Source organism: Astatotilapia calliptera, chromosome 14, assembly GCF_900246225.1.
Source record: "Astatotilapia calliptera chromosome 14, fAstCal1.2, whole genome shotgun sequence".
NCBI lineage: Eukaryota > Metazoa > Chordata > Actinopteri > Cichliformes > Cichlidae > Astatotilapia > Astatotilapia calliptera.
Window position 1 is genome coordinate 953,672 of NC_039315.1, and position 24,454 is coordinate 978,125.

At 47.8% G+C, this 24,454-nt stretch overlaps 2 protein-coding genes across 7 annotated transcripts; both read right to left on the bottom strand.

Annotated features, from left to right (window-relative positions):
- Positions 1–588: 588 nt before the first annotated feature.
- Positions 589–10,236, bottom strand: rffl (ring finger and FYVE-like domain containing E3 ubiquitin protein ligase). 4 transcript variants are annotated; one of them, XM_026191894.1, is made up of 8 exons: positions 9,404–10,236; positions 6,082–6,260; positions 2,888–3,085; positions 1,811–2,059; positions 1,480–1,684; positions 1,085–1,108; positions 792–1,001; positions 589–644 (listed from the first exon to the last, which is right to left on the bottom strand). In XM_026191894.1, the coding sequence occupies exons 2-7, from the start codon at positions 6,256–6,258 to the stop codon at positions 814–816; spliced, it is 1,041 nt and encodes a 346-aa protein (XP_026047679.1). In that variant the 5' UTR covers positions 6,259–6,260; positions 9,404–10,236; the 3' UTR covers positions 589–644; positions 792–813. The 4 variants fall into 4 exon arrangements, with proteins under 4 accessions (XP_026047679.1, XP_026047681.1, XP_026047678.1 ...); XM_026191896.1 differs by lacking the exon at positions 9,404–10,236 and adding an exon at positions 9,003–9,184; XM_026191893.1 differs by lacking the exon at positions 9,404–10,236 and adding an exon at positions 8,632–8,963.
- Positions 10,237–10,527: 291 nt separating this feature from the next.
- On the bottom strand, positions 10,528–20,312 carry eif4h (eukaryotic translation initiation factor 4h). 3 transcript variants are annotated; one of them, XM_026191897.1, is made up of 8 exons: positions 20,182–20,311; positions 16,120–16,307; positions 15,973–16,037; positions 15,795–15,891; positions 14,708–14,815; positions 14,116–14,262; positions 13,450–13,565; positions 10,528–10,756 (listed from the first exon to the last, which is right to left on the bottom strand). In XM_026191897.1, the coding sequence occupies exons 1-8, from the start codon at positions 20,244–20,246 to the stop codon at positions 10,751–10,753; spliced, it is 792 nt and encodes a 263-aa protein (XP_026047682.1). In that variant the 5' UTR covers positions 20,247–20,311; the 3' UTR covers positions 10,528–10,750. The 3 variants fall into 3 exon arrangements, with proteins under 3 accessions (XP_026047682.1, XP_026047685.1, XP_026047683.1); XM_026191900.1 differs by lacking the exon at positions 14,708–14,815 and having other exon boundaries at positions 20,182–20,310; XM_026191898.1 differs by lacking the exon at positions 10,528–10,756 and having other exon boundaries at positions 13,143–13,565; positions 14,735–14,815; positions 20,182–20,312.
- Between the last annotated feature and the right edge of the window lie 4,142 nt (positions 20,313–24,454).

Below are 24,454 nucleotides of genomic sequence, written 5' to 3' on the forward strand. Positions count from 1 at the left end.
ACAAAAACATCTTTCCAGGTTTAGGCTGCCGTTCAGACAGAAATAGATATTTAAAGATGGTTCCCTGAGTATTTCCTTAAAAAAAACAGTTAATTATGCAAACTATCTGTAAAACAGAAATCTGTCTGAACAGATGGTTCCATGTGAAGAATGCATCATTAACTTCCTGTGTAGGACACATTGAAGCTGCTGTTATTACACTGAAGGCTGAGGGCCGGCTGCTGTTCGCTTCACTTCCTTATTGCAGCGTAAACATGACTGTGATAAGAACGCAGGCCGAGCGTGGACTTGAAGGCACCGCGAGGACTTCCTGGTTGTCATCACCTGCTGCATTGGTAGACTCCTGCCTGGCTGCGCGCAGGCTGACGGCCGCAGGTCAGACCGAGGCGGCGGCAAGGCGATGAAGGCACGGTGGTTTCTCAATCGATTAGTTCACAAATGTGCGGTGAACTCTCCGCAGCGAGAGTTTGTACATTCAGTGTGTGCATCTAAACAGCAGCTCTGAAGGTGGGGTAAGGTCCCGTCTCACCGTCTTCAGACAGGCATACCATTAGAAAAATAAAGTTATCAAAATAAAAGCCCATTCTGTCAAGTTCCCTTCAGAAAGACCTGATTACAGTTTATTGCTTTGGAGGCAGTCGGTCCTACAAAGAAGGGAAAAAACACTTTAAGAAGACTCGTTTAAATCCAGAACAACATCAGACTGTTAAAGCGGCAGCGCCCAGTTTGTTAAACTAGGTCTGGATGCACGCTCTGGGTTAAACTGGTTTGCCAGGTCTGGGTCGGGTTACCTGGGTTCAGCCGCAGCTAGGATCAGGACCGGAAGACGTGGACGGCTCTGACGACGTACTGGCGACACATGGGGCACTCGCTCATTCTCTTTCCACACTTGGTGCAGGTGACCATGTGACCGCACTCCAGCAGCACGCAGTCGATGGGGGAGTCCATACAGATCTTACAGAGGTTCTCCTCCAGACCTCCGGTGCCGACACCGCCCGATTCTGGAGACGAAGGAGCGACAACCGCTTCTTTAATGACAGCATGTAAACACGACATCAGCGTTACTCGGTGTGATCAGACTCACCTGAAGCGTTCACAGCGTTGGCAGCTGAAAGCAAAACAGAAACACAAGAAAGCTGTTTCAAAAGTGTTTGAAGAACGGAGGCCTGTGTGCAGCATCCTCTCTAAACCGAGAGGACGTCCGCTCGTGAGGAAACTTTTCCTACTCTAACTTATTTTTCACGTCTGTGATCAGAACTGATCCGATTTAAATGCTGAGCGCTTTGAGCACTCTGGGAGAATCAGTCCATTTACCATTTGGTGCAAACGTGAACCAAACAGGACAAACTCAGAATCACTTCCCTTTTGAATTTTAGTGCACGTTGTTTTCTTTGAGTATCATGAAAGCGTAACTGTAGGGGGCGCTCTCCTTCTGTATATGTATTAAGTCTGTTTCGTGTTAACAGTGGACTCTCTCACCCAGCAGGCTCTGCTGGTCCTGGTACAGGCGCCTCACTCTCTCCATCAGCTCCCACTTCTCACAGCAGCCTTTGTAGTCCACAAAGTTCCTGGCCAGGATTTCCTTCAGCTGCCGGACGCTGAGCGCCTCGATGTCATCCAGGCAGGTCAGGTCCGCCAGAGACGCCCTGCGGCCGGTAACCGGGGTGTCTTCGGGGTCCCAGGTCTGAACCGAGACACAGAGTCACTCAGGAAACTCAGGCTCGGGTTTAAAAACAGAACCAGGACATAAGCTCGCTCTGAGCTCTCCCTCTCTCATTATTGGACACTTAACGGCCGGTTCTGGGTTTACCTGGTCTTCATCCTGAATGTCAGGCTCAGCAGGGGCTGTCTCTGTGGGTGGGGCCGGGGCCTCGGGGTGTACAGTGGGGGGGTCAGGAGTTGGAGTAGGTGTAGGTGTGGGGGGCTCGGGAGTGGAGGTGGAGATGCGAGGTGCTGGCGAATGAGAGGTCACAGAGGGCGGGTGGGTGCTCGGGGTCTCGGGGCCGGAGCTGCTCGACGGGGACGGCTGCTGACCCAGAACCAGCTCCACCAGCTCCTCCTGCAAACAGGAAACAGCGGCAGGAACAAACTCATCATGTAGATCATTCAGCAGCAAAAACTCTAGATGGTTTTAATGGAGACCGTGACTAGAGAAACCCTCTGCCTGGATCCCACAGGGCGGGACCAGGTGCCACACTGGTGAGCACCCAGTGTGTGTGCAGTGTTTAATAGTCTCCATCATGTAAACCCGTGACACTTTACACACACGGGACATGTCAGCTAGTTTGCAGCAGACGTCTGCCCGTGCTTGCGTGCTCTGCAGAACGCGGTTGCATGCTACACCTGACATCTGCTTCAACAGCATCTCTCTCTTCGTGTCTGAAGGACTAAGCTGAGCAGCCCACAGACCGGCTGTTTGTGACACTGCCCCCTGGTGGAGGTAAACAGCTACAGCACGGAGACCGAGTCATTACGGGTTAAACATCATCAGACCAGGCGCACAGCGCTGTGCTCAGGCACAAAGATGTGAACAGAGAGGAGTGTGCTCCCACAGGAGACCAAAAATTTCAGCTTTGCTTTGTGCCAGCCTCACAGACGATGGATTCTCCAGCAGCAACAGAAGCAGAGGTCATCAGAGGTCATCAGAGGTCAGCTGGAGCGCTCAAGCTCTGACGCCAGCACCCGGTCAGACTCTTCCTCCTCTTCCCTGTTATGAATGCGAAGAGGAGGAACAACACTCCAGCAACTGCACGAGTGCGACGGACCGTGAATATGGTTAATCAGGCCATAGCGGGTCTCACTGACTCCTCCCACCTGGATACCGCACTAAAACACAAGAATACGTGCACGTCTCATCAGGAAGTGGGAAATATGACGCATACGTCACCTTTTCTCTGCACATGTGGGTGGAAACCTCGTGCAGGTGCAGGTAGTCCCGGAGCTCCTTCACTTTCAGCTTCATCAGCTCTGCCCGCTCCAGCAGGTTGCCGTAGAAACGCTGACAGGTGTGACAGAGGCGTGGCCGAGGCGCCTGCTGGGCGGAGCAGCGGCTGCAGTAGTTCTTCTTACAGTCGACGCACACGTGCTGAAACACAGAGGCAGACCTGAGCTGTCAATCACGCCACAGGTGACGCCAACAGGCCACCAATCAGAAGGATCCACACCTAATATGGACAAAATCACTGATGTGGAGCATCTGTGGGAGAGAGAGAGAGAGAGGGAGAGAGGACAAAGAGAGAGAGAGAGAGAGAGGGGACAGAGAGAGAGAGAGGACAGAGAGAGGGGACAGAGAGAGAGAGAGGACAGAGAGAGGGGACAGAGAGAGAGAGAGAGAGGGGACAGAGAGGGGACAGAGAGAGAGACAGAGAGAGAGAGAGAGAGAGAGAGAGAGAGAGAGGGGACAGAGACAGAGAGAGAGAGAGAGAGAGGGGACAAAGAGAGAGAGAGAGAGGGACAGAGAGGGGACAGAGAGAGAGACAGAGAGAGAGAGAGAGAGAGAGAGAGAGAGAGAGAGAGAGGGGACAGAGAGAGAGAGAGAGAGGGGACAGAGAGGGGACAGAGAGAGAGAGAGAGAGAGAGAGGGGACAGAGAGAGAGACAGAGAGAGAGAGGGGACAGAGAGAGAGAGAGAGAGAGAGAGAGAGAGAGAGAGAGAGAGAGAGAGAGAGAGAGAGAGAGAGAGAGAGGGGACAGAGACAGAGAGAGAGAGAGAGAGAGGGACAAAGAGAGAGAGAGAGAGGGGACAGAGAGGGGACAGAGAGAGAGACAGAGAGAGACAGAGAGAGAGAGAGAGAGAGAGAGAGAGAGAGGGGGACAGAGAGAGAGAGAGAGAGAGGGGACAGAGAGAGAGAGAGGAGAGAGGGGACAGAGAGAGAGAGAGAGAGAGAGGGGACAGAGAGGGGACAGAGAGAGAGAGAGAGAGAGAGAGAGAGAGAGGGGACAGAGAGAGAGAGAGAGAGAGAGGGGACAGAGAGGGGACAGAGAGAGAGACAGAGAGAGAGAGAGAGAGAGAGAGAGAGAGAGAGAGGGGACAGAGAGGGGACAGAGAGAGAGACAGAGAGAGAGAGAGAGAGAGAGAGAGAGGGGACAGAGAGAGAGAGAGAGAGAGAGAGAGAGAGAGAGAGAGAGAGGGGACAGAGAGAGAGAGAGAGAGGGGACAGAGAGGGGACAGAGAGAGAGAGAGAGAGAGAGAGAGAGAGAGAGAGAGAGACAGAGAGAGAGAGAGAGGACTGATCTCGCTCACAGTTTACAAAGTTAAACTTCACATCAGAATAAAAATGATGAACCAACAGCACAACAGCTGTTCACAGCTGCTTCCAGTTCTGCTGGCGGCCTGGGTTTGAAGGTTATCACATGGTGCACGCTGACGCTTCTCCTCAGGCCTGACGCCGTCTGACTCTCCGCCCTGCTGCTCTGCACGGCGACCCGCCCACTCCTCCATCCCGCTCTGACCCGTTCAGCCCTGCGATAATTATTCTCCCGCCTGCCGTACATTTATCAGTGTCATCGAGCTCGCCGTGGCTCGTGTTACAGCTGCCTTCAAACATGTGTAAACAATATGTGTTGCTAGGTAACCCAGCATGCAGAGATTGTTGTCTTGCAGTCATCTCTGAGGTCAGAGTGACGTCCTCTTCGTGTCGTTCTTTCTGATCCACACAGGCTCCCGTTCCCTCCGTGACGAATGAACTGGAGTCCAGTAGAAACCACCGTGAGGCGACAGGTGTTGTTACGGGATTTTTAAATACAGAATGATCTGATTTCTTCTGCACAACCCAACATTATGAATCATAAAACACACTCAGCAGTCTGAACTTTGACTGAAGGGATCGAAGGTTAAAGCAGCCTGTCAGACTGTAACCACTCATTAACTGAACGACCCTTCAGTTAATGAGTGGTTACACCCAACAATCCAATTAATACCATCAGGAATGTGCGTCCTTCCAGCTCAGCTCGGTCACGCAGTTGAGCAGGCTCAACACGGACGAGTTCCTCTGTGATGGCAGCCAGAAGACTGTTAAACACACAAACGATGATTGTGCTTTTAAAGGCACGACAGCCTGAAGCCCACAGACACAAAGTCCGCTCTGGTGTTTTAATCAGCTGCTGGTTGTTTCCTGGTCGCTTCAGCAAATCTCTGCTCTGGGTTTTCCACCAACCACAAAGCAAAACAAAGGAAGTGAGCCGCCACTTTCAGCGTCCCGGAGCTTTTCCTTCATTTACTACATTACAGATAAGCTGCCGATTGGCTGCTTCGACTTACTGCACCGAGCCAGAGTTGTGCATCCTGCTCTGTTCCTGGGATGAACTCCTAAACCTGTAAATTATTCCAACACCGCGTCCCTACATGAGGTTGCCCGTGCACCGTCCACCAGCAAAGTTCACTCGACGGCTTCGTTTTTTGGCGTTCTCCATCGAGTCCCGGCCCATAAGGAAGGAAGTAAACGGGCTGAACCTTCTGAAAGTGCCACAGCTGAATCCCTTACGGAGGCGGGGCGGGGAGTTGAGTGGATGAAAACAAAGAGCCGAGCATCTGCACCGTTTCTATTTTATGAACTATTTCACCTCATTTAAGGGATCTGTGTTTAATGTTTTGGCTCCTCAAACAGGAACCTCCCAACGTCTGCGATGAAGAAAGTGTATTTGATGTAATAATCACTTATATGGAGCCTTTAGGTCAGGGGTGTCCAACTCCAGGCCTCGAGGGCCGGTGTCCCTGCAGGTGTTAGATCTCACCCTGGGTCAGCACACCTGAATCACATGATTAGTTCTTTACCAGGCCTCTGGAGAACTACAGGACATGTTGAGGAGGTCCTTTAACCATTTGAATCAGCTGTGATGGATCAAGGACGCATCTAAAACCTGCAGGGACACCGGCCCTCGAGGCCTGGAGTTGCCCACCCCTGCTTTAGGTGGTCCTACCAACCAGCTCTAACAAGGATCCAAAAATCTGTCACGTGATCCAGAACTTTAACCTCCAACAGCCCTTTGAACACAAGTGTGACGACCCCCCCCTCCCTGTGGACAATGTCCACAGGACCTCGCTGCAGCTGCAGGCTCAGGGCTGGAACAATCACTCACTTACTTTTGTGGCAGGTGTGTCGAGCCGCCCCCCGCAGGCCTTACAGGTGTGTTCAGGTGGAGGAGACGGCTGGCTGGTGAAGGCCGAGTTGGTGTAGGACTGATGACGTCTGTCGCTTCGAGTGGGCTGATCCGCATTGGCTGTGTCCATACAGAGCCAGTTACAGCAGGACGCAAACATGGCTGACACACACACGCGCACACACAGAAAGACACAGGTTTATGGAGTTAAAAACACGTTCCTCTGAGTCCTTCACAATAAAAGCCTTTAATTTAAACCAGTTTGGCTTCATTTGCTCTTTTCGGCTCGATTATATGAACATTTTCCTTCTGCAGTGGGACACAAACAGCGGTGTGGTGTGTATGCAAACACACAACGATCCTGACTAAGGATCAGTAGCTTGTTGCAGGTCTGTGTCACAGAGCAGCTCCGACTTTTCCAGGTTTTCTCTTTTTCTCTGTTCGCTGGACGGACAAAACGGAAAACTGCAGAGCACGCATCACGATGGAGCGATCAAACTTCCCTGTTAAAACACTCTGGCTCTGAGCATGCTCACACGAGAGCAGTGATGAAGCGCCACTACTCAAATCACATACAGTGTTAGCGGGACGGAGATGAATAAAGATGATAAATGATGAAGTGTGACGCGTGGAAGACAAAAATGATTGACCAGACTGAGCTCGTACCGAAACATACACGGCCGCTCGTACACCTCTTCAACCGCTCCTCAACACAAGTATCTGATCAGCCAATCACACGACAGGAGCTCCGTGCATTTAGACACATGGATCAGAGTGTTTCAGAAACTGCTGATGTGCTGGGAGTTTCCCACACAGCCATCTCTGAGTTTACCGAGAATGTGAGAAAAGGTCCCGTGAGAGGCAGCTCTCTGGGAGACAATAGACAGTCTGCTTCAAGCTGAGAGCGAGGCAACAGGAACTCGAATGACCAACCCCAGTACGCTGACCCGCAGGTGCCACACCTGCCAGCTGTGAACAACAAACTGAAGCCACTAAACGACAATAGAAGATGGAAAAATGCTGCCTGGTCTGAAGCTCAGTTTCTGCTGCCCCAGTCTAACAGCATGAAAGCGTGGATCCTGCCTATATCAGGCTGATGGCGGCGTGACGGCGAGCGCGAGCTTTGAATGCCACAGCCCACCTGAGCATGTTACACTGAACCTCACCGGCTCCAGTCCAGTTTGTGCTCAGCATCAGTTACCATGGTGATCCAATAGGTATTAAGACAGTCGCTGTGACTAAGTTCAACACAGCTCACCAACTCAATGATCTCTCTCTGCATTCTCAGCATGTTATTGAACGCTAACTTCAGATTAGATGCTTGCTGCTCAGGCATTTCTACTATATCATGTGAAATATTTGAAAACTTTGATTTTTAAAGTTTCACGTGACAAAGAAGAACTAAAATGAAAGTAAAGACTTTAAACAGTAAAAACTGAAGTGAAACCACAAAGTCACGTCTGGAAACAAAAAGAAAAATTAAAAATTCACCTAAATTGTAAACAGTCGCTTTTATAAAGCAGCTGAACCTGTCAGTGCTGCCCTCATCAACCCTCCACAGCTTTCGTCACCTTATCTTTAATCACTGATTGTTTCTGGTCATTTCAACAATTTCCCCATTTGCCAGACTCCATAAGAAAAACTGATGTTTCTTTCGCGTAGCGCTCGATAATAAAGTTGTATACTAAAAACTGCTCGCTGTTCTTATTCTCATCAACTCTGCTTCACGTTTCACAGAACTGGATTCTTACTTTACAAACATGACTCATATTTGTCTCCATAACAAACAGCTTTAATCTCGCTTTATCCAAAGACACGTGACCACATTTTACTGGAACTTCTGATATTAAAGTCTGAGTTCAGTATTTTACGCTACAGGTTTGTTGTCGTCGTGAAATAAACACTGTAAATGGCCAAAACAACTTCGTTTTGCACACAGGTGACAGTTAGCCGAATTCCGTGAGAAAAATGGACGTTTGTGTCGCGTTTGTCGCCGACGTTAAAAAAAACACTGTGGAAAAACTGTTGAAATATTCCCGCTAATGTTCTGATGAATTCGGCTTTATGTTTCATAAAGTTTCGAGATTCGTATTTAATAAATCATCAACACGGCACACAACTTGACTCCGACTAAACTTCATCGGTATTCAAGCTGGCGTGTCATTTAAATGAGCATTGTTTAATTATAACTGAGAGCCGAATGAGAAAACGTCTCCATATAAGTGGCGTGAAGTCCGAATTACTTTGTTCAGAGATGATTATACACTTACCGGTAACTCACGGGACTTTAAATCCGACGGTTTGTTAACGGAATCCGGCATGTTAAGTCCGGGAAGTACCCTCTGCTGCTAGGAGGCTAAAAACTATGCTAACGCTAGGCTGGTTAGAGAAGTTTGAAAAGAGCAAAGACTCAAAGAAACTCAGAGCAGGACAGACGACAGTAGCTCGGACACTTAGACCGGGTTAACTGTCTCACTTTACGGGTTAACTGACAAATAGCCGGGTCGGTTACCGACGTAATGAGGCGTCTTACCTGTTGATGACAGGGTTGCTAGAGCTAGCAGATAGCTAACTCCCGGACAAGTTGATGGTAGTTAAGAAACACTAACCAGCAGCTGCTAGTTAGTTAAACAACATGACGACGACCTGAAGGAGGAAGTGAAGGAATAACAGGAGCACAGAGACACTGCGAGGGCTGAGACAACAACACAGCCAACCAGGAAGACTTCGGACGCACGCACGCGCGCACACGCACGCACACACCGGAGGACGCCAGCATTTGTACTTAAGTGAATTACAACTTTGACTTATTTATAATAGCAGAAACCGTTTTTGAACTTTTATTTTTTCGAGAACTTTATTTAAGTGTAACCTGATCGATTACCCTCAGACTTGGATGATTACCTGTGCTAACAGGCCCCGCCCACAGGTGGCGCTCAGTTTGACTGGATTACTGAGTTTAAAGGAAATAATTCCAAATGCGTTTAGGATGGTGTGAGTGTCATAAAATACACACATCTACCACAATAAGGAGTCGATGTCAAACTCAAACTGAATGAACAGTAGACACACAGGTGAATGAAACCTGGAGAAACTCATTTAAAGCACACCTGTATTTTCTCAGCCCCGCCCCTTTACCCCACAACAGCAAAATACATGTTACAGGTCAGAACTGAACCACCGGTTTAATGAGTGATTGAGTTTATTCTGCCTGGTTACAGATACATACATCATGTATGAGAAAGCCTGCTCCCCTTCTTTTTACCTGCACGTTTAACTTCTGATTCAAACGGGTTTTTCCTTACCGCTGTTGCCAAGTGCTTACTCAAGTCGTGAGATCGTTGGGGATTCTCTGTACTGTTGTAGTCTTTACTTTATAATATGAAGGGCCCAGAGGCAACTGTAGCTGTGGTTTGGTGCTACATGCATGCATAAATTAAATTGAGCTGAAGGCTGTTTCTCAGCAGCCTGCTGCTGGGTTTGGGAGAGAACCGGTTATTAATGTAGTGGAAGCTGAAGCCCGACTGATCAGAACCTGTGGACCAACATCGGTGAGTTCCTTGCAGTAGCCCCTCACTGATGTCAGCGGTTCCAATATTGGTCCCGGTCTTCAATCTGGCGGACATGAACAGAAATAGGAGCGCTGCTGGCTCAGCGAGGCCCCTGAGCTCCCGGAACAAACCCTTTACTCTCAGAGCCAACCTGCCACTTCATGCTGACGTCCAGTTATAGTACCGAGACCTTCCGGCTTTCTAAGCCTGTCCAGCGAGTTCAGTTTGTCCCAGGTGACCAGACTGTAAATGAAACAGCTGAAGTCAGGATACCTTTAGAAATGCGTGAAACTGCTTTAGATGTTGAACAAACTTTCTAAGAGCCCTCCCACATCCACCAAGACCCTCAGCAAGGTCCTGCAGCATCTCCGGAACCACCTCCAGCAGGTGTGTGATGATGTCACCTCTGAGCAACGACTGAAGGAGCTCCAACCAGCTGCTGGAGAGGTGTACCTGATGAAGTTGTAGACTGTGGTCATGTTTAACATTAACGCCGGTCACCGCAGCAGGAGCTGCTCGTCGGAGCGACACAGACATACAGAGGCAGAACAGAACGAGCTTTATTCTTTATTCTTCTTTCATTTGGAAGAAAAATAAAAATGTAATGAGGAATCAATGCCCCGCCTCCCCCACCCTGAAATTAAACACATTCGGGTTGGTATGAGGACAAAGATGAAGACAGTTTTATTGCCATAAACTCAAGGAAAGGAAAGTTCTAACAGTTGTTTATTCAGAAACGTTTCTGCATTTTACCTCCAAGAAAAACAAAAAAAAAAAACCACATGATGTCAAAGCGACGCAGACCCACACCTGAAAGCTTTCACCTGGGCCGGGTTTACAGCCAGTTTCCTGTCGGGCCACAGAGAAACACACAGAAGTTACAGGTTCCAGACCAAAGCCCCATCTTTATTGTACACAATCAACTTTACAACAATTTATCGGTGGACGCTGGCGTCTGACCCACACTGAAACCACCAAACAGCACAAAAAAAAGAAAAGAAAAAAAAAAAAAAAAAGCTTTCGGTTTCTTCTGTTCTGTCGGCAATGCGGCGTGCTAGCGCCACCGTCTGGTTGGGATCTGTGGTGGCGGCTTTAAATGACTCAGTGCTGTAATCAAAGACAGATGGAAGGAGAAAAAAAGAAGGAAGAGATGAAAAAGGGGAGCAAAGGAAGGGAAAAATAAAAGTTAAGAAAAACACTTTGAACTTATTTTGTCCTCCCTGATTTTTATGAATGAAAATCGTCTGCCTGGATTCGAGGGACCGTTCAGAGTCCAGAACATTTTCACTGCTTTAGCTGCCGTCAAGTGATTTAACCTCGCTGAGTGCGAGTACGACAGCGCTGCCATCATCTTTTACAAAGTACAGAGACTAACTGAGCTTCTCACAGATTTTGGAGGGTGGTGGGCCTGAACAGGAAACTTCAGAGCACATGGGACCACCTGACGACATTAAAGCAGTAACAGTTCTGCACATATCCGGTCGTTAAGTGATGACGTGACGAATCCTACTTCCGGGTCTAAAGTAGCCTGCGTTTAATATGGCTTTTGTGTTGTTAACATGTTTAATGTTATGTATTTTCTTCTATTTGATCTCAAAAAGCTCCTAAAACAGTCAGTGATCACTGTTGACCTCCCTCGGCTTTTATTACCGCTAATCATTTATTTAAGCTCAGTTTTTAAAACCTTAGGATGTAACTACAGCCCAGCCCATGCAGCAGTATATGAATGACTAACCTGGTATTGTGGATGGATTATCTCAGTTGTTCTCCTGGCTGAAGTTTGGTCCTTTTACAGCATCCTGCCATGCGATTACATTTGTTCCTGACCACCGAGAACACTCACGCTAACTTTTATCCAGTGGAAAAAAAGTTAGCTTGTTTATATTATGCTAACATAGCTGTGTCGCTAGCGGTCACGTAGCACATCATTATATACCAGCTAGCCCAACTTCAGTAACCCTACAAACGTCACTGCTGTTTAGTTTTCTGTCTTCATTTATGTTGGAAGTGATAACAGAGCTGTACGTTTTAATTTGTTTCCAAAACCCCGCAGTCAGGACATGCTATATTGTATTTAGATAGAAGCTAGCGAGCTAACTCCCTGCTAACTTCTAACTCCGTTAAATGTCATAAATTCCGTTTTCATGGATGCCTGGATGTTAAACTCAATTGTTACACCTGGTAGAGCAGAACGCTGATCATTTTATTAAAGATGAAAGACTTTAGACAGTTTTTCAACTCAGTAATGCCATAGTGATCGTTTGATATATGGACCTGCAGCGGAGTTTAGACCCAGACACGGCTAGTGACGTCAGACTTAACGACCGGATAGTTTATGAAGTTTGAGAATAAGCCTACACATTTAGTCTCAGTGAGCCTGTAAAAACCTGTAAACCAAACAAACGGAGACAGAATCAATAGAGACCGGGCTCAATGTCTTCACTTATTTCTGCTGTCATTGCTGTTGGTGGTCAAACTTCTCTTACAACATTTCCTTAACATTTTCACCAACATTAAATAAAAGCTGGTAGATTTTGTTTCCTACAAAAATATGACGCAGTTCCTGAGAGAACAGTTCATAATCATTCAACTCATAATAAGGCGAACGGTGACTCAGAGCTAATGTTTCAGGAAAAGTTAAAAATCAAATGGGAAGAGCTAAAAGAAAAAAAGAAGAAGAAAAAAAATAGATACAATTAAATTAAAAAATATATATAAAAGTTTTCAGTGTGGATCAACAGACCAATCAGAAAAGATTCCCTTCTGTGTGTTCAGTGTGGGAGGCATTGTTAAAGCTGATTGGACAGGACACTGCCACATCGCTGCAAACCCGACAGAACACAGCCAATCAGAGCCTTTTCAAACTGTGCTGCATTCAGGGTCTGTTCTTCCACAGTCATAAATCAGGAAAACTAGTAGGATTTAATGATTCCCGAGGAGCTGTCTCCTGCACCTGAATGCACCGTTTTTTGATTTTTCATGTAAAATTCTGCAGACAGTGAATGCAGCACCTGTCTGTGCTAGCAGAGCATCATGGGAACAGAAGTCTAAAGCTTTTTAGCAGTTTACTTATTTCATCAACTGGGTCTGCTGTGGACACCTGAGTGGGCGGAGCTTGCTGAGAGCCAGGCATTAAACCCCACCCACCCAGGACGACAAGCTGCTGTAACGCTAACCAAATCAACAAAAGACACCAAAGATTAAAACAACAAAACAACTAAAGTGGGGGACATTTTCAACCAATCAGAGTGAGGGGGCAGGGCTGTAGTTCAACAACTATAAAATACAAAAAAGAAACACTAAAAGACTTTACAGGTTTAACCTCCGAGCTTCTTTCTGTTGGAGTAAATGTGGGCAACCGTTGACCCAGAAGAGGATGGGGCGGGGCTACAGGACAAAGCAGGTATGACATCACAGAAAGCGGAGGTGGCGGTGAGGGGGCGGGGCAGAGAAACCCAAAGACGGAACATGCATTGACGAGCTGCTCGCCGTGTTGTGTTTACAGGTTTATTACTGATCAGAGTGTCAGAGTGCGATTCGTCTTTATTCCCACTAAGAATAAATATTCTGCTCAAACTGAACTCAAACAGGAAGAAGAAGAAGAAGAGGAGGAGGGCAGCGTCCGCTCGCTCGCTCGCTAGCTGGCCGTCTGTCAGGAAGGACTAACTGTGGCGTCTAAATCACCCCGTTTGGCGTTTCTTGGTTAAAGTTCGCTCTCGCCCCCCTAACCTCCCTCTCCCCCGCCCCCTCCCTACGGCCGTGCGGCCTTCAGTCTCTTATGGTTTTTCTTTTGATATCACCTCCTCTCGCGGCTTCGCTCCGCCAAAGATGGCGGAGTTGGGGTTGGCGACCTGGTTGAGCGGCTCAGAGACGGTCCGAGGCTTCAGCTGCAGCCGAGGCCGCTGTGCACGCTCCTCTGCAACAGACACATAACAACAGACAGTCAGTGCACGCCGGGGGAACTTCCTGTTTTTAAATCAACAGACATTTTACTTCCAGTCAGGAAAAATCTCAACTGGGGGCTTTTTTCCAGAGAAGCATTTCTATAACAAGCAGGAAACACTCTTCTTTCTAACCCCTGTGTGGGACACCAGGAGGAAGCAAAGCAGGCCACCAGGGGGAGCCTCTAGAAACACAGGTATGTGCACATGCTGTGCTGATGTCACGCTGCTGTGTTCTCAGCTCAGCGTGTCAGGTGTATGCCTCACTGGCTAATCGGACGATCATCCGCTCAGGATTCTGATACTGCGATGACCCTTCCTACTCTCTCTGCTATCCTTCCTCTTCCTGGATTTGTGCGACAGGCGGGTCCTAAGACGTACACACCTGTTAGCACCTGGCTAATTGTTTTCTATGTATTATCAGTGTCACAGTCACTGCTGATACAGCGCTGCCATATTTTACCAAACCTAATCCACCTGTGTCAGAGCGTTGCTGAAAAAAAACAAAGCAGGAAGTCATGTCACCTTCAGACGGTTCCCTGAAGTCTGTCGTTCCTCCGCGTGGGGGTCCGTCTCTGTAGCGACCCATCCCTGCACCTCCACCCCTTCTGTCACTAGGGCGACTGCCACCGCCTCGACTCCGCCCCCCCATGTAGTCATCATCTCTAAAACCTGCAGAGAGACAGGTGAGCAGACAGACGCGCACACAGGTGAGTGTTCAGATAGACGGCCACAGGCGCCCTGAAAGAGTCCAGACCTGGAAATGAATATGAGATGGTTGAGGTGAAGGGCATGATGGGGGAAAAACAGGGTGTGTCCAGCAGCTTCAGGAGGCGGAGCCAGACACTAGTTACCACTTCCTGTTTGGTGTGTTAGCCTCTAACGTTAGTCTCCCTTGCTGGTCAATCATGCCTCACCACCAGAGCAATAATCAGAATATGGCCTCACATCATATATGTAAACAGAGAGCAGTGCACGTCTGCCGTCTAAATATTACTTTGATTAGTTTTACTGCTTTAAAAAAGTTTGGAGGCCGAGGAAATTTTCCTGCCGTCCCATTGGCTAGAACCCAGCTGGCAGTGCCCTGATTGGCCGCTGGAACGCGATGCTGTCCAACCTGAGCTGCTGAACTCTTTGACCGCACCTCCTCCTGGCTGGTCGAAGTCCTCACGGGAGTCGCGTCCTCCTCCTCCTCCTCTGGGAGCGCCTCGAGAGCCTCCTCGTCCTGCAGAGGACACGGGGCAGTTTAACACTGAGGGGGGGGGGGGGGGGGGGGGGGGAGAGGAAAGAAAACAGAGGAGGTGGCAGCACCTCCTGCTGGGAGGGGCTACACTAGAGAGGCGAAGCTTGTTAGTGGTCCATGAGCCAATCGGAGTTAGAGAGAAGCAGCAGCACTCTGAACACTGAAGAAGGTGAAAGGTCAGCAGGAGGAGACGTCAGGTGGCCTCCACCTACCTGCAGGTGACTACGAACAGCAGGGAGGTGAAAGGAAAAGGGGAGGTGTCTGTGGAGGTGAGGATGAAGAAATGAAGCATGAAAGATGAAGAGTCCTCCTCAGAGTCACAGGGCAACATCAAACATGCTTCGTCTGCGTTTCCTTGAAGGCTGGACTTAAATCTGAATCAGATTCAACCGGCGCCCGCCTCCAGCACGTGTCAGGACCTCTCCCCTCTTTTCCTAAGCCCTCATCACTTATCCTAATCACCTTTTCTTGGCCTTGATCAAGGAAACATGGTTAGGAACAGGAGCCAGGAGGTCTTCTTGTATCAGGGAGGTCCCAGCACCACGTGACCTCCCTGATACATTACAGTTTGGGGCGTATCGCGAGCAGGCCCCGCCTCCCATTGGTTAAAATGTTCAACTTTATTCATAAAGCGCCAACAAACACTTGAAGCTTCTACTAACGTCTGCTGGAGCTATCGTTTGGGTACGGGCGCCGTCGAGCAGGGATGCCCTGTCCTGCGTCCTTAACTGACCAATCAGCACAGACTAGCAGAACACTGATGATTTATGGGCAACTCAGCTGCAGAAAAATGTTTTGGTAAAGAATTTGGTGAAAACTATTTTAGCCGTCTTCTGCTCCAGGTCACTGAGGAGCACCTCAGAGCTTTCCCGTTTCGAAACGCACGCCTGATTTTCTCTGGGATCTAACTCCAGCCTGGAAACCTTCCTACCACGTTAGCACTCTTCTTCTCTGCTCGTACCTCTGCCGTCGTCTTTCCTGAAGCCAAAGCCGCCCGCTCCTCGTTCTTGTCTTCGTCCCTCTGCGATGTCCACCCTCAGTGACCTTTCACCTAATAACTGCAGGTCAGAGTTCCTGTCAGACAAGACAGCAGCGTGGCACAACCAGAAAACGTCGGGTTTATTAAATCAGATACTCACGGCGCCGTCGTATGTCAAAGCTTCTTTTAGAGATTCCAAATCGTCAAATTCAACATAACAAAAACCTGAAAGAGACGCAAACAGTCAGACAGGAAGTTTCACCCGAGGCAAACTTCATCATCCCCGACACCCACACCCCCTCCGAACCTTTGAACTTGTCTGTCTCTTTGTCTCTGACCAATCGGACGCTGCGGATGTTGAGCTCTTTGAAGATGATGTCGATGTCTCCCTGCACCGTGTTGAACGGCAGGTTTCCCACGTACGCCGTGAACGGAGGCTCTGTCGGCAGCTCCTTCTGCTTCCTGGGGCCTCCGGAACCGCTGCCGCCACGGGGCCTGATGGGAGGGGGGACAGAGGATCGTGAGACAGGTACACAAGTAAAGAGGATTGTGGGATGTAGAGGTCAGACTGGACCAGAGTTAAAGACAACAACTCTCCACACATTAAGCTCACTGGTCTTCCAAACTGGGAGTGCTCGCTTTGGAGTCTAAACAGGAAATGGCGGGGACAGAAAGACCTAAAAGCTGCAATCGGCCCCGTGATGCGTTCCCAATGACTTTATGAGCTCGGTCGCTCGTTCACGGCCGTTTTGTGAAACGGAATGAGAGCCTGACCAATCAGACGATGCTGTTGGACGAAACTGGCTCTCTGTCGATCTTATTAATGAAAATGATCAATAAATGAAGATTTAAAAAAAGAGACAAACAAGTAAATAAATTACTACACATAACGAATGTTGGAAATCTGTCTGAAAGGAAAAACCATCAGCTGATATCCAAATGCTGTAGTTTGATGAACGATCAGAAATAATCTCACAATCTGCCAGAGCTAAACTTTACATTTTACATGAGTTTTTTTAAACATTTCAAGTTGCTATGCATCAGTACAACCCTTATATGTCAAACTTTAATAATTTGTCTGTAAAATGTCCACAGTAATTACATACATTATTTAATAAGCGGAATAAGCCAATAAGAAATATCAAAATTGTAAGAAAGAAAAGTTGCACACAATAGTTTCCAACCACAGGAAATGTATTTTGAGTCTTCAGAATTTCATTTGTGAGACTCATTTTTATAAACTGGAGCAAAATGACAAACAAAGCATCAAAATAAACCGTTTCCAGTATTCCAGCTTTGACAGGCTTTGGAGGAGGAAAAAAACTACAGTTCCTGCAAAAATGACATCACTTCCTGTTTTCACAGCTAAAGGCACACTGAAACCACACAATAGTTGATGCTCACAAGGTTATGACGTATGCTCCAACATAGGAAGTGCAAAGAACAGCTGATCAGATCACAAATCGTGCGTCTGGAGCGGTTTTTGTGATTTCTGCAAACCCGTTAGTGGAAGCAAACAGCGGTCTGGGAGATGTTGAATGTGTGATACGTAAGTGCACATCTCTAGTTTTATATCCATTTATAGGAATTATTGCTCTAACTTATCATTATAACGGGTAAATCTGCAAATTTCCACCAACTGAACAACAAAAATAAATAAATAATCATAATTGGAATTTATGACGCTTTGAAGGTTGGGAGTGGTGTGTTTACGATGCCAGTAAATCTGTGTCCTGTTGTTCTTATCAGGTAAAAAGACGTTTTTTCCATCTGCTTGACATGCTGCCGTGCACCCGTCAGTGTAGATCTGCGTTTCAGAGCAGCTGGTTTAACCCTCTGTAGCTGCTCAAACTTTGAAACAATTATAAACTACAAACCGGACTCAAAACTCTGAGCCACTTGGTTATCGCTCTGCTGTGTGCTGCTCCACCTGCTCCTGGATCACTGATGGAGGTCTGATGAAGCAGGAACACAGCCAGAGGAGCTTCGGCCATGCAGTTTGGGGTTAAAATGTAGGAGCTGAGCAGCGCGTCAGCCTGCTCTACATGAACAAAGTCAGCCAGCTTGGCTCCTGCTCGCTGCTATTTGGAGTTGATTTGCATCCATCGCTGACCGGTTGTTGTTGCTATGATACAAACGCGCAGCTAAAATCAGGTGTTGCATATAAAACATGCTGGCAAAGGAAAAGTACCGGCACTGTGTTGTGGTTTGATCAAACTGAGGCTTTCTCAGACTGTTTGGCCTGACCATAGATGGACCGCCCACCCCCACAGGCCCACTCTCAGCCTCCAGCACTCGTCCTAACACAGCAACTTCAAACTGAGTGCTGCAACACTTTATACTATGCAGCCACCACAAAAATCCCTCAACATGAGCGATGACCTGACGACCTTTGGCCAGTAATAAAGGATTTCAGACAGGGTTCCCCTGTGAAGCTGAAACAGACCCTCACTGAGGAGCAGTTTTCTCACAGTGTTTCCACATTCACACGTCAAAAGTGTTACCTCAAACTGCCTGCAGGAGTCGTTTAAACTGAAGCAAAAATTTGTGCTGCTCCCACACACCACCTTTTCTTCTTAAACACAGTAACAGCAGAGAAACTGATGAAGCTTTAACTGACTTGTTGGAGGCTTTGTTACAGGCTGCCAGCAGCAGCATCTCCCTGTAGCAGGAATGCCAGTCGCATGCAGAACTCCACACCTTCCACTAGCTTTGGCTTTAAAATAAATGGGATATCTGGGAAACTGGGACTCGTTTTCACAGACACAGACTTATTATAAACAACAAATCTATTAATAGATGTTTGGTTCTTATAGATTATGTTGAGCTTCTTTACGAACCAGTAAAATTCTGACCTACTGACATGGAGCCAGCTGCTAAACTCTTGAAGCAACAGTCTGGATTCAGATCTGAAATCAGCCGTCTAGCACCCTCAAACAAAGCTTCATGCAATCACAGTCTGCTCTGCCTCATTTTGGAGCCATCAGGAGATCATCTTAAAAAGAGTTATACATAAATTTTTCACTTATATTGCAAGAAATCCCCACAAACAGAGGTCCAATAACGTTCAGGACAGCGGTGCAGAGTGACTAGAAGAACAATCAAGACAACATCTGGAGCTCTGCTCCCTCCCTGCAGGACTACAGCGCCCCCCACTGTTTCAAACACAGACAGGCTTCAACATGTGCCGACATGGACCTCAGTGCTCTGAGAAGATGCTCAAGCAGAAGTTAGCACAGTTTGATTTACCAGACATTACCTTCACACAGTTTAGTCTGGTTTCTGTTTTATGTATTGTCTTTGCAGGGCTCAGCCACTCAATCAGCCCAGACTCCTTCAAACTCTACAGCCCACCCTGCTCCAATGGAAGCATGCAATGAGGGGAATTCCCTCCACTCCTAAAATATTGACTTCAGGCCCCATGTTCAGCCCCAACGTTTATCCCCTCTCATCAGATTCAGCTCCTGACAGAACAACTGATGAAGAAAAGCAGCCCTTTAACTCTTCATCATTCTCTAAACTTTGATTAAAATTTGGTTTGGTGCTCCCGAAGAAACAGAAATAAAGATTAATTGCTGAAACAATTAATCGACCAAAAATTAATCTCAGCAAACTTTCGGCAAAAAAAACCTGTTTTCTATTAATTCGTTCATTAAGTCTGTGATAAAGGAGAGAACATCAGTCCGATCTTCTCACAGGTGACTCCTGCCTGTACTGATGTTAAAGCTTTGTGTGCTGCAGACATCCTGAAGCCCCCTCCCTCCAGGAAAAAAAAAATCACTTTTTTTAAAAAAAAAATCGTTTATCAGCAATCAGATAACAACACGCAGTGCCACAGAGCGTAAAACAGCCGCTAACCTGACGGTAAGCGCATCTACCGGCTCTAACCGACTCCCACCCTCAGCTCTGACTGCGACGTGGATGGATGTGCAGCAGGGGACACATGATGCAGCCATGCGGGCAGCCTGCAGCTCCGCCACCGCCTCCACCTAAACCTGCTGCGGCCTCCTTCCCCACCACTCGCCTCCACCGCCTCAAAGCCACACGCGCTGAGTGGGTATCTGTACCGCCAAGCTGCGGGACGATCCACGCTACACTGGAGAGCCTGTTCTTACTGTCTACATCTAGCTAGCCGCTTGCTAACTGTTAGCATGTCAGCTACGAGACCGCGGTGTTTCCCGGCTGATATCTCCGGGATACCCTCATGCCTGCTCGGCCTGTTCAGTAACCGCGGGGCGTGTCGAGCTTCGGGGCCTACACAGCCTGCTCCCCTGACTCGGGGCGGACAGCAGCGGGAAACACGGCGACGGTCCGGTCGAGTTTGCTCTTCGGGGACGCAACAAAGCTGCCGTGCACGGCGGAAACTCACCCTCGGCCGCCGCCGAAGCTGCCGTAGGCCCGGTCCCGTTCATCGTAGTTGTCGTAGTCCGCCATTACTGCTGCTTGTGTGTTGGAGGAGGAGGTCCTACACGTCACACACACAGCGGGTTTAGCTGCCCGCAGAGCGCCTGACCGGTAATATCACACACTAACTTCTTTTTTATTAATTATGTTTTTTTTTTAATTCAGTTTGAAAAGAAATATTTATAATATAAGCAATGAAAACACAGCACGAACGTGAAAAACACACGAAACTATATGGAATTGTTAAAATAAATACAAAGTAAACAATAGTAACAGTTGTTAAAATGTCATAATCCTGAAGCCAATAAATGTTTGGCCCGTTGTTGCCTTTGGATCGCACTAGTGATGGGAATTCCGGCTTTTTTTAGGGAACCGGCTCTTTCGGCTCCCAACCGGCTCTTCAGGTTGTTTTGTTGCTTTAATTAATTTATTATCAACAACAATATAAAATTATGCCCAAAAGGAATTACTAATGGAAAAAAAACAAACATGTTTTTTAATATATGTTTATATATAAATATAAAAGCACAAGCAAAGTCCAAAACACATTTCTAGAGTTAACTGAACTTCCAAAACAGAGCTACCTAGATCACTTAAATTTACCCGTTACTACCACACACCAAATCCAGTCGTTGGTACTTCCTGGCTTGTGTAGCCACTAGGTAACAAAAGCACCCTGAAGCACTTCTGTTGTGTCTTGTACATGTTTTGGAGTTTGTACGTGCTTTGTCTCTAGGTGCCACCGTAAATATACTTTTATTCATTCACTCTACATAAAATGTAATAAATTAATTATCCATCTATCCATTCGCTTCCGCTTATCCTTTTCAGGGTCGCCGGGGGCGCTGGAGCCTATCCCAGCTGTTATAGGGCGAGAGGCAGGGTCCACCCTGGACAGGTCGCCAGTCTGTCGCAGGGCCAACACACAGGGACAGACAACCATTCACACTCACATTCACACCTAGTGGCAATTTGGATTATCCAATTAACCTATCCCCACAAGCTGCATGTCTTTGGACGGTGGGAGGAAGCCGGAGTACCCGGAGGGAACCCACGCAAACACGGGGGGAGAACATGCAAACTCCACACAGAAAGACCCCGGCCTGATGGTGGAATTGACCTCAGGACCTTCTTGCTGTGCGGCAACAGTGCTAACCACCGTGCCATAAATTAATTATATAATACAAAAAACAACTATTTACTTTTCAACTTTTAACTATTTAATATTTCAGCCTTTTCCTTTTAAACAAATTTAAAGTGAAACGACACAAAACACTGCAAACCACAACACAATTAAATATAAATGAAAATATGAAAACAAAAAGAAGATGCACATTCTCTGTCATATGGAGCTGCATGAATAAACTTTCTGAATCCTTTATCATCTGCAACTGAAAATAGTTGTGTATGATTACTATACCTTTGTAATGTTGTTGTCCCTGCCTCTCTTTTTCTCTCTCTCCCTCCCGCTCTGTTCCTGTGCTACTGCCAGTGTAACTACCGCCCCTCCCCCCTCTGCTCAGTGCAAGCACAAGGCTCGCGTGCGGAGTGAAGCGGAAAAAAGGGCGAGAGAGGGCGAGAGAAGGAAAAACCCCACAGTTCCCAATAAGGATTCAGCTCGCGTTGTTCACTTCAAAGAGTCGGCTCTAAGAGCTGTTTCGTTCACAACCGACACATCACTAGATCACACCACTGACTCCGTTTAAATCATGTGGCCACACCTCACCAGAGCTCCACTATATGTCTGTCCCTCACATGTTAAATGTTAGCCCAGATGCTTTTCTGTCTCAGAAACTGATAAAACACACAAGGTCTTTGAGACCTTTTTTCAAAAGTCTTTCTGTTCATAAGCAATACTGTATTTTTGGAGTAAACATATGAATAAAGCATCTACAGTTGTTGTCAGACGTCTTTTTCCACTCATTGTAATGTCTGATTGATTGATTGATTGAATCTTTATTTTGAACATGTTGAAAAAGTATAAAAAAAATAGAATTAAAAGAGACAAATGAACAAAGCAAACAAAAGGAAAACGAGCAACCACAACTCCAAATAACGTCCATGTTCAAAAAGGAGCAGGAAGAAGCATAAGCTTATTTAATCCCACCCCTTTTCCACTATCTAGTATCAATAGACTACAGAAATACCTCCTCTCAATTACATTATATGCTATGTGTAATTTTTTTTTTTTTTTTTAAATATATACACATATATGTTTCTATCTATCCATACATACGTATATACACACATACGCACATATACACATTTTCAATAACCCCATTAACACCTCAAGGATACACAGCCTACAATTATATAGATGGCGCCGGTGAGGTCGGCTGCCGTCACGACTGCTCCGACCACTTTTTCTTTGTCTTTGTTTTTTAAGTTAGTTTTCAGCGTTTCTAAATCGGCAAAATCATCACCACTGGGTACATTAGGTATGACAGTGACACTCTTGTTTCTATTGGTATACAATGTACTCACAATTCGAAGTTTTTAACTCCGGATCCGAGCTGGCCGAGTGAGATCTCGAGGGAGAACAAAGGGAAGCGGCGGCGGCCTAGAGGGAAGCGAGCCGGCGTCAGGAACAGGCTGAGAGCTCGTGCACACCGCACACCTCTGCCTAGCATCCTGCTCGCCAACGTCCAGTCACTGGAGAACAAGCTTGACGACCTCAGGGCCAGGATAAAGTTCCAGAGAGACATTCAGGACTGCAATCTCCTCTGCTTCACCGAGACATGGCTGAACCCAGCGGTGCCGGACCACGCCATCCAGCCGGCCGAGTTCTTCTCGGTTCACCGCATGGACAGGACACGGGACTCGGGGAAGTCAAGGGGAGGCGGCGTGTGTTTAATGGTGAACAACAACTGGTGCAACAGTGCGAACGTTGTTCCTCTCACACGCTCCTGCACACCAAATCTGGAACTACTGTCCATCATGTGTCGTCCTTTTTATCTACCTCTGGAATTTACATCGGTCATTGTAAGTGCCGTTTATATTCCACCACAAGCGGACGCGGTCACCGCCTTATGCGAGCTGCATGAGGCACTCACACAGCACCAGACACAACACCGGGACGCTGCGCTTATTGTGACGGGGGACTTTAATAGCGCCAACCTCAAACGCGCAGCGCCGAACTTTTATCAACACATCACCTGCCCCACCAGGGGTGAAAGGACACTGGACCACTGCTACACTACGGTCAAGGACGGCTACAAGGCACAATCCCGCCCCCCGTTTGGCAAATCTGATCACGCCGCCATCTTCCTCATGCCAAAATACAAACAAAGGCTGAAACAGGAAGTTCCGGTTCAGAGGAAGGTCGCGCGCTGGACGGATCAATCGGTGGCCGCGTTACAGGACGCACTCGATGACGCAGACTGGGGCATGTTCAGAAACAGCTCCGACGATGACGTCAACGTGTTTACGGAAGCGGTTGTGGGATTCATCGGGAAACTAGCGGATGATACCGTGGAGACAAAGACTATCACAACGTTTCCCAACCAGAAGCCGTGGGTGGATAAAACCATCCGCGACGCTCTGAGATCCCGCACCGCTGCCTACAACACGGGACTCATGACGGGGGACATGGACCCGTACAAAGCCGCGTCATATAACGTGCGGAGGGCGGTGAAAGAGGCGAAGCAGCGCTACGGGAGGAAACTAGAGTCACAACTCCAACAGAGGGACTCTAGGAGCCTGTGGCGGGGACTAAGGACAATAACGGACTATAAAGCACCAACAACCGGTATGACGAACGCGGCCGTGACTCTGGCAGACGAGCTGAACACCTTCTATGCTCGCTTCGAGGCTGCAGCTAAGGACTCCAACAATGCTAGTGTTAGCGGCGCTAACGGCTGCAGACAGGAAGATACTGCCAGCACCGGAAACGTGCTCGTCATCTCCGAGCATGAAGTAAGGAGAGCCTTCAAGAGAGTGAACACCAGGAAAGCAGCAGGACCAGACGGCCTCCCAGGTCGTATCCTCAGAGACTGCGCATACCAGCTAGCTCCTGTGTTCACTGAGATATTCAACATCTCTTTATCTCAGTCGGTGATCCCCACATGCTTCAAAGAGTCCATCATTGTTCCTGTCCCGAAGAAACCCCACCCTGCTTCTCTCAATGACTATCGCCCTGTAGCCCTCACCTCAGTAGTGATGAAGTGCTTTGAACGCCTGGTCAGAGACTTCATCATTTCTTCACTACCAGACACACTGGACCCACTACAGTTCGCTTA

Excerpts from the sequence above, each read along its gene's own strand:
- rffl (XM_026191894.1), bottom strand. The coding sequence starts at position 6,258 with ATGTTTGCGTCCTGCTGTAACTGGCTCTGTATGGACACAGCCAATGCG. Across the intron at positions 1,685-1,810 it reads ACATTCAGGATGAAGACCAG|ACCTGGGACCCCGAAGACAC; the intron begins GTAAACCCAGAA and ends GTCTCGGTTCAG. Across the intron at positions 1,109-1,479 it reads GGACCAGCAGAGCCTGCTGG|CTGCCAACGCTGTGAACGCT; the intron begins GTGAGAGAGTCC and ends TTTTGCTTTCAG.
- eif4h (XM_026191897.1), bottom strand. The coding sequence starts at position 20,246 with ATGGCGGACTACGACAACTACGATGAACGGGACCGGGCCTACGGCAGC. Across the intron at positions 16,038-16,119 it reads AGAGACAGACAAGTTCAAAG|GTTTTTGTTATGTTGAATTT; the intron begins GTTCGGAGGGGG and ends CGTCTCTTTCAG. Across the intron at positions 15,892-15,972 it reads CTTTGACATACGACGGCGCC|TTATTAGGTGAAAGGTCACT; the intron begins GTGAGTATCTGA and ends TCTGACCTGCAG.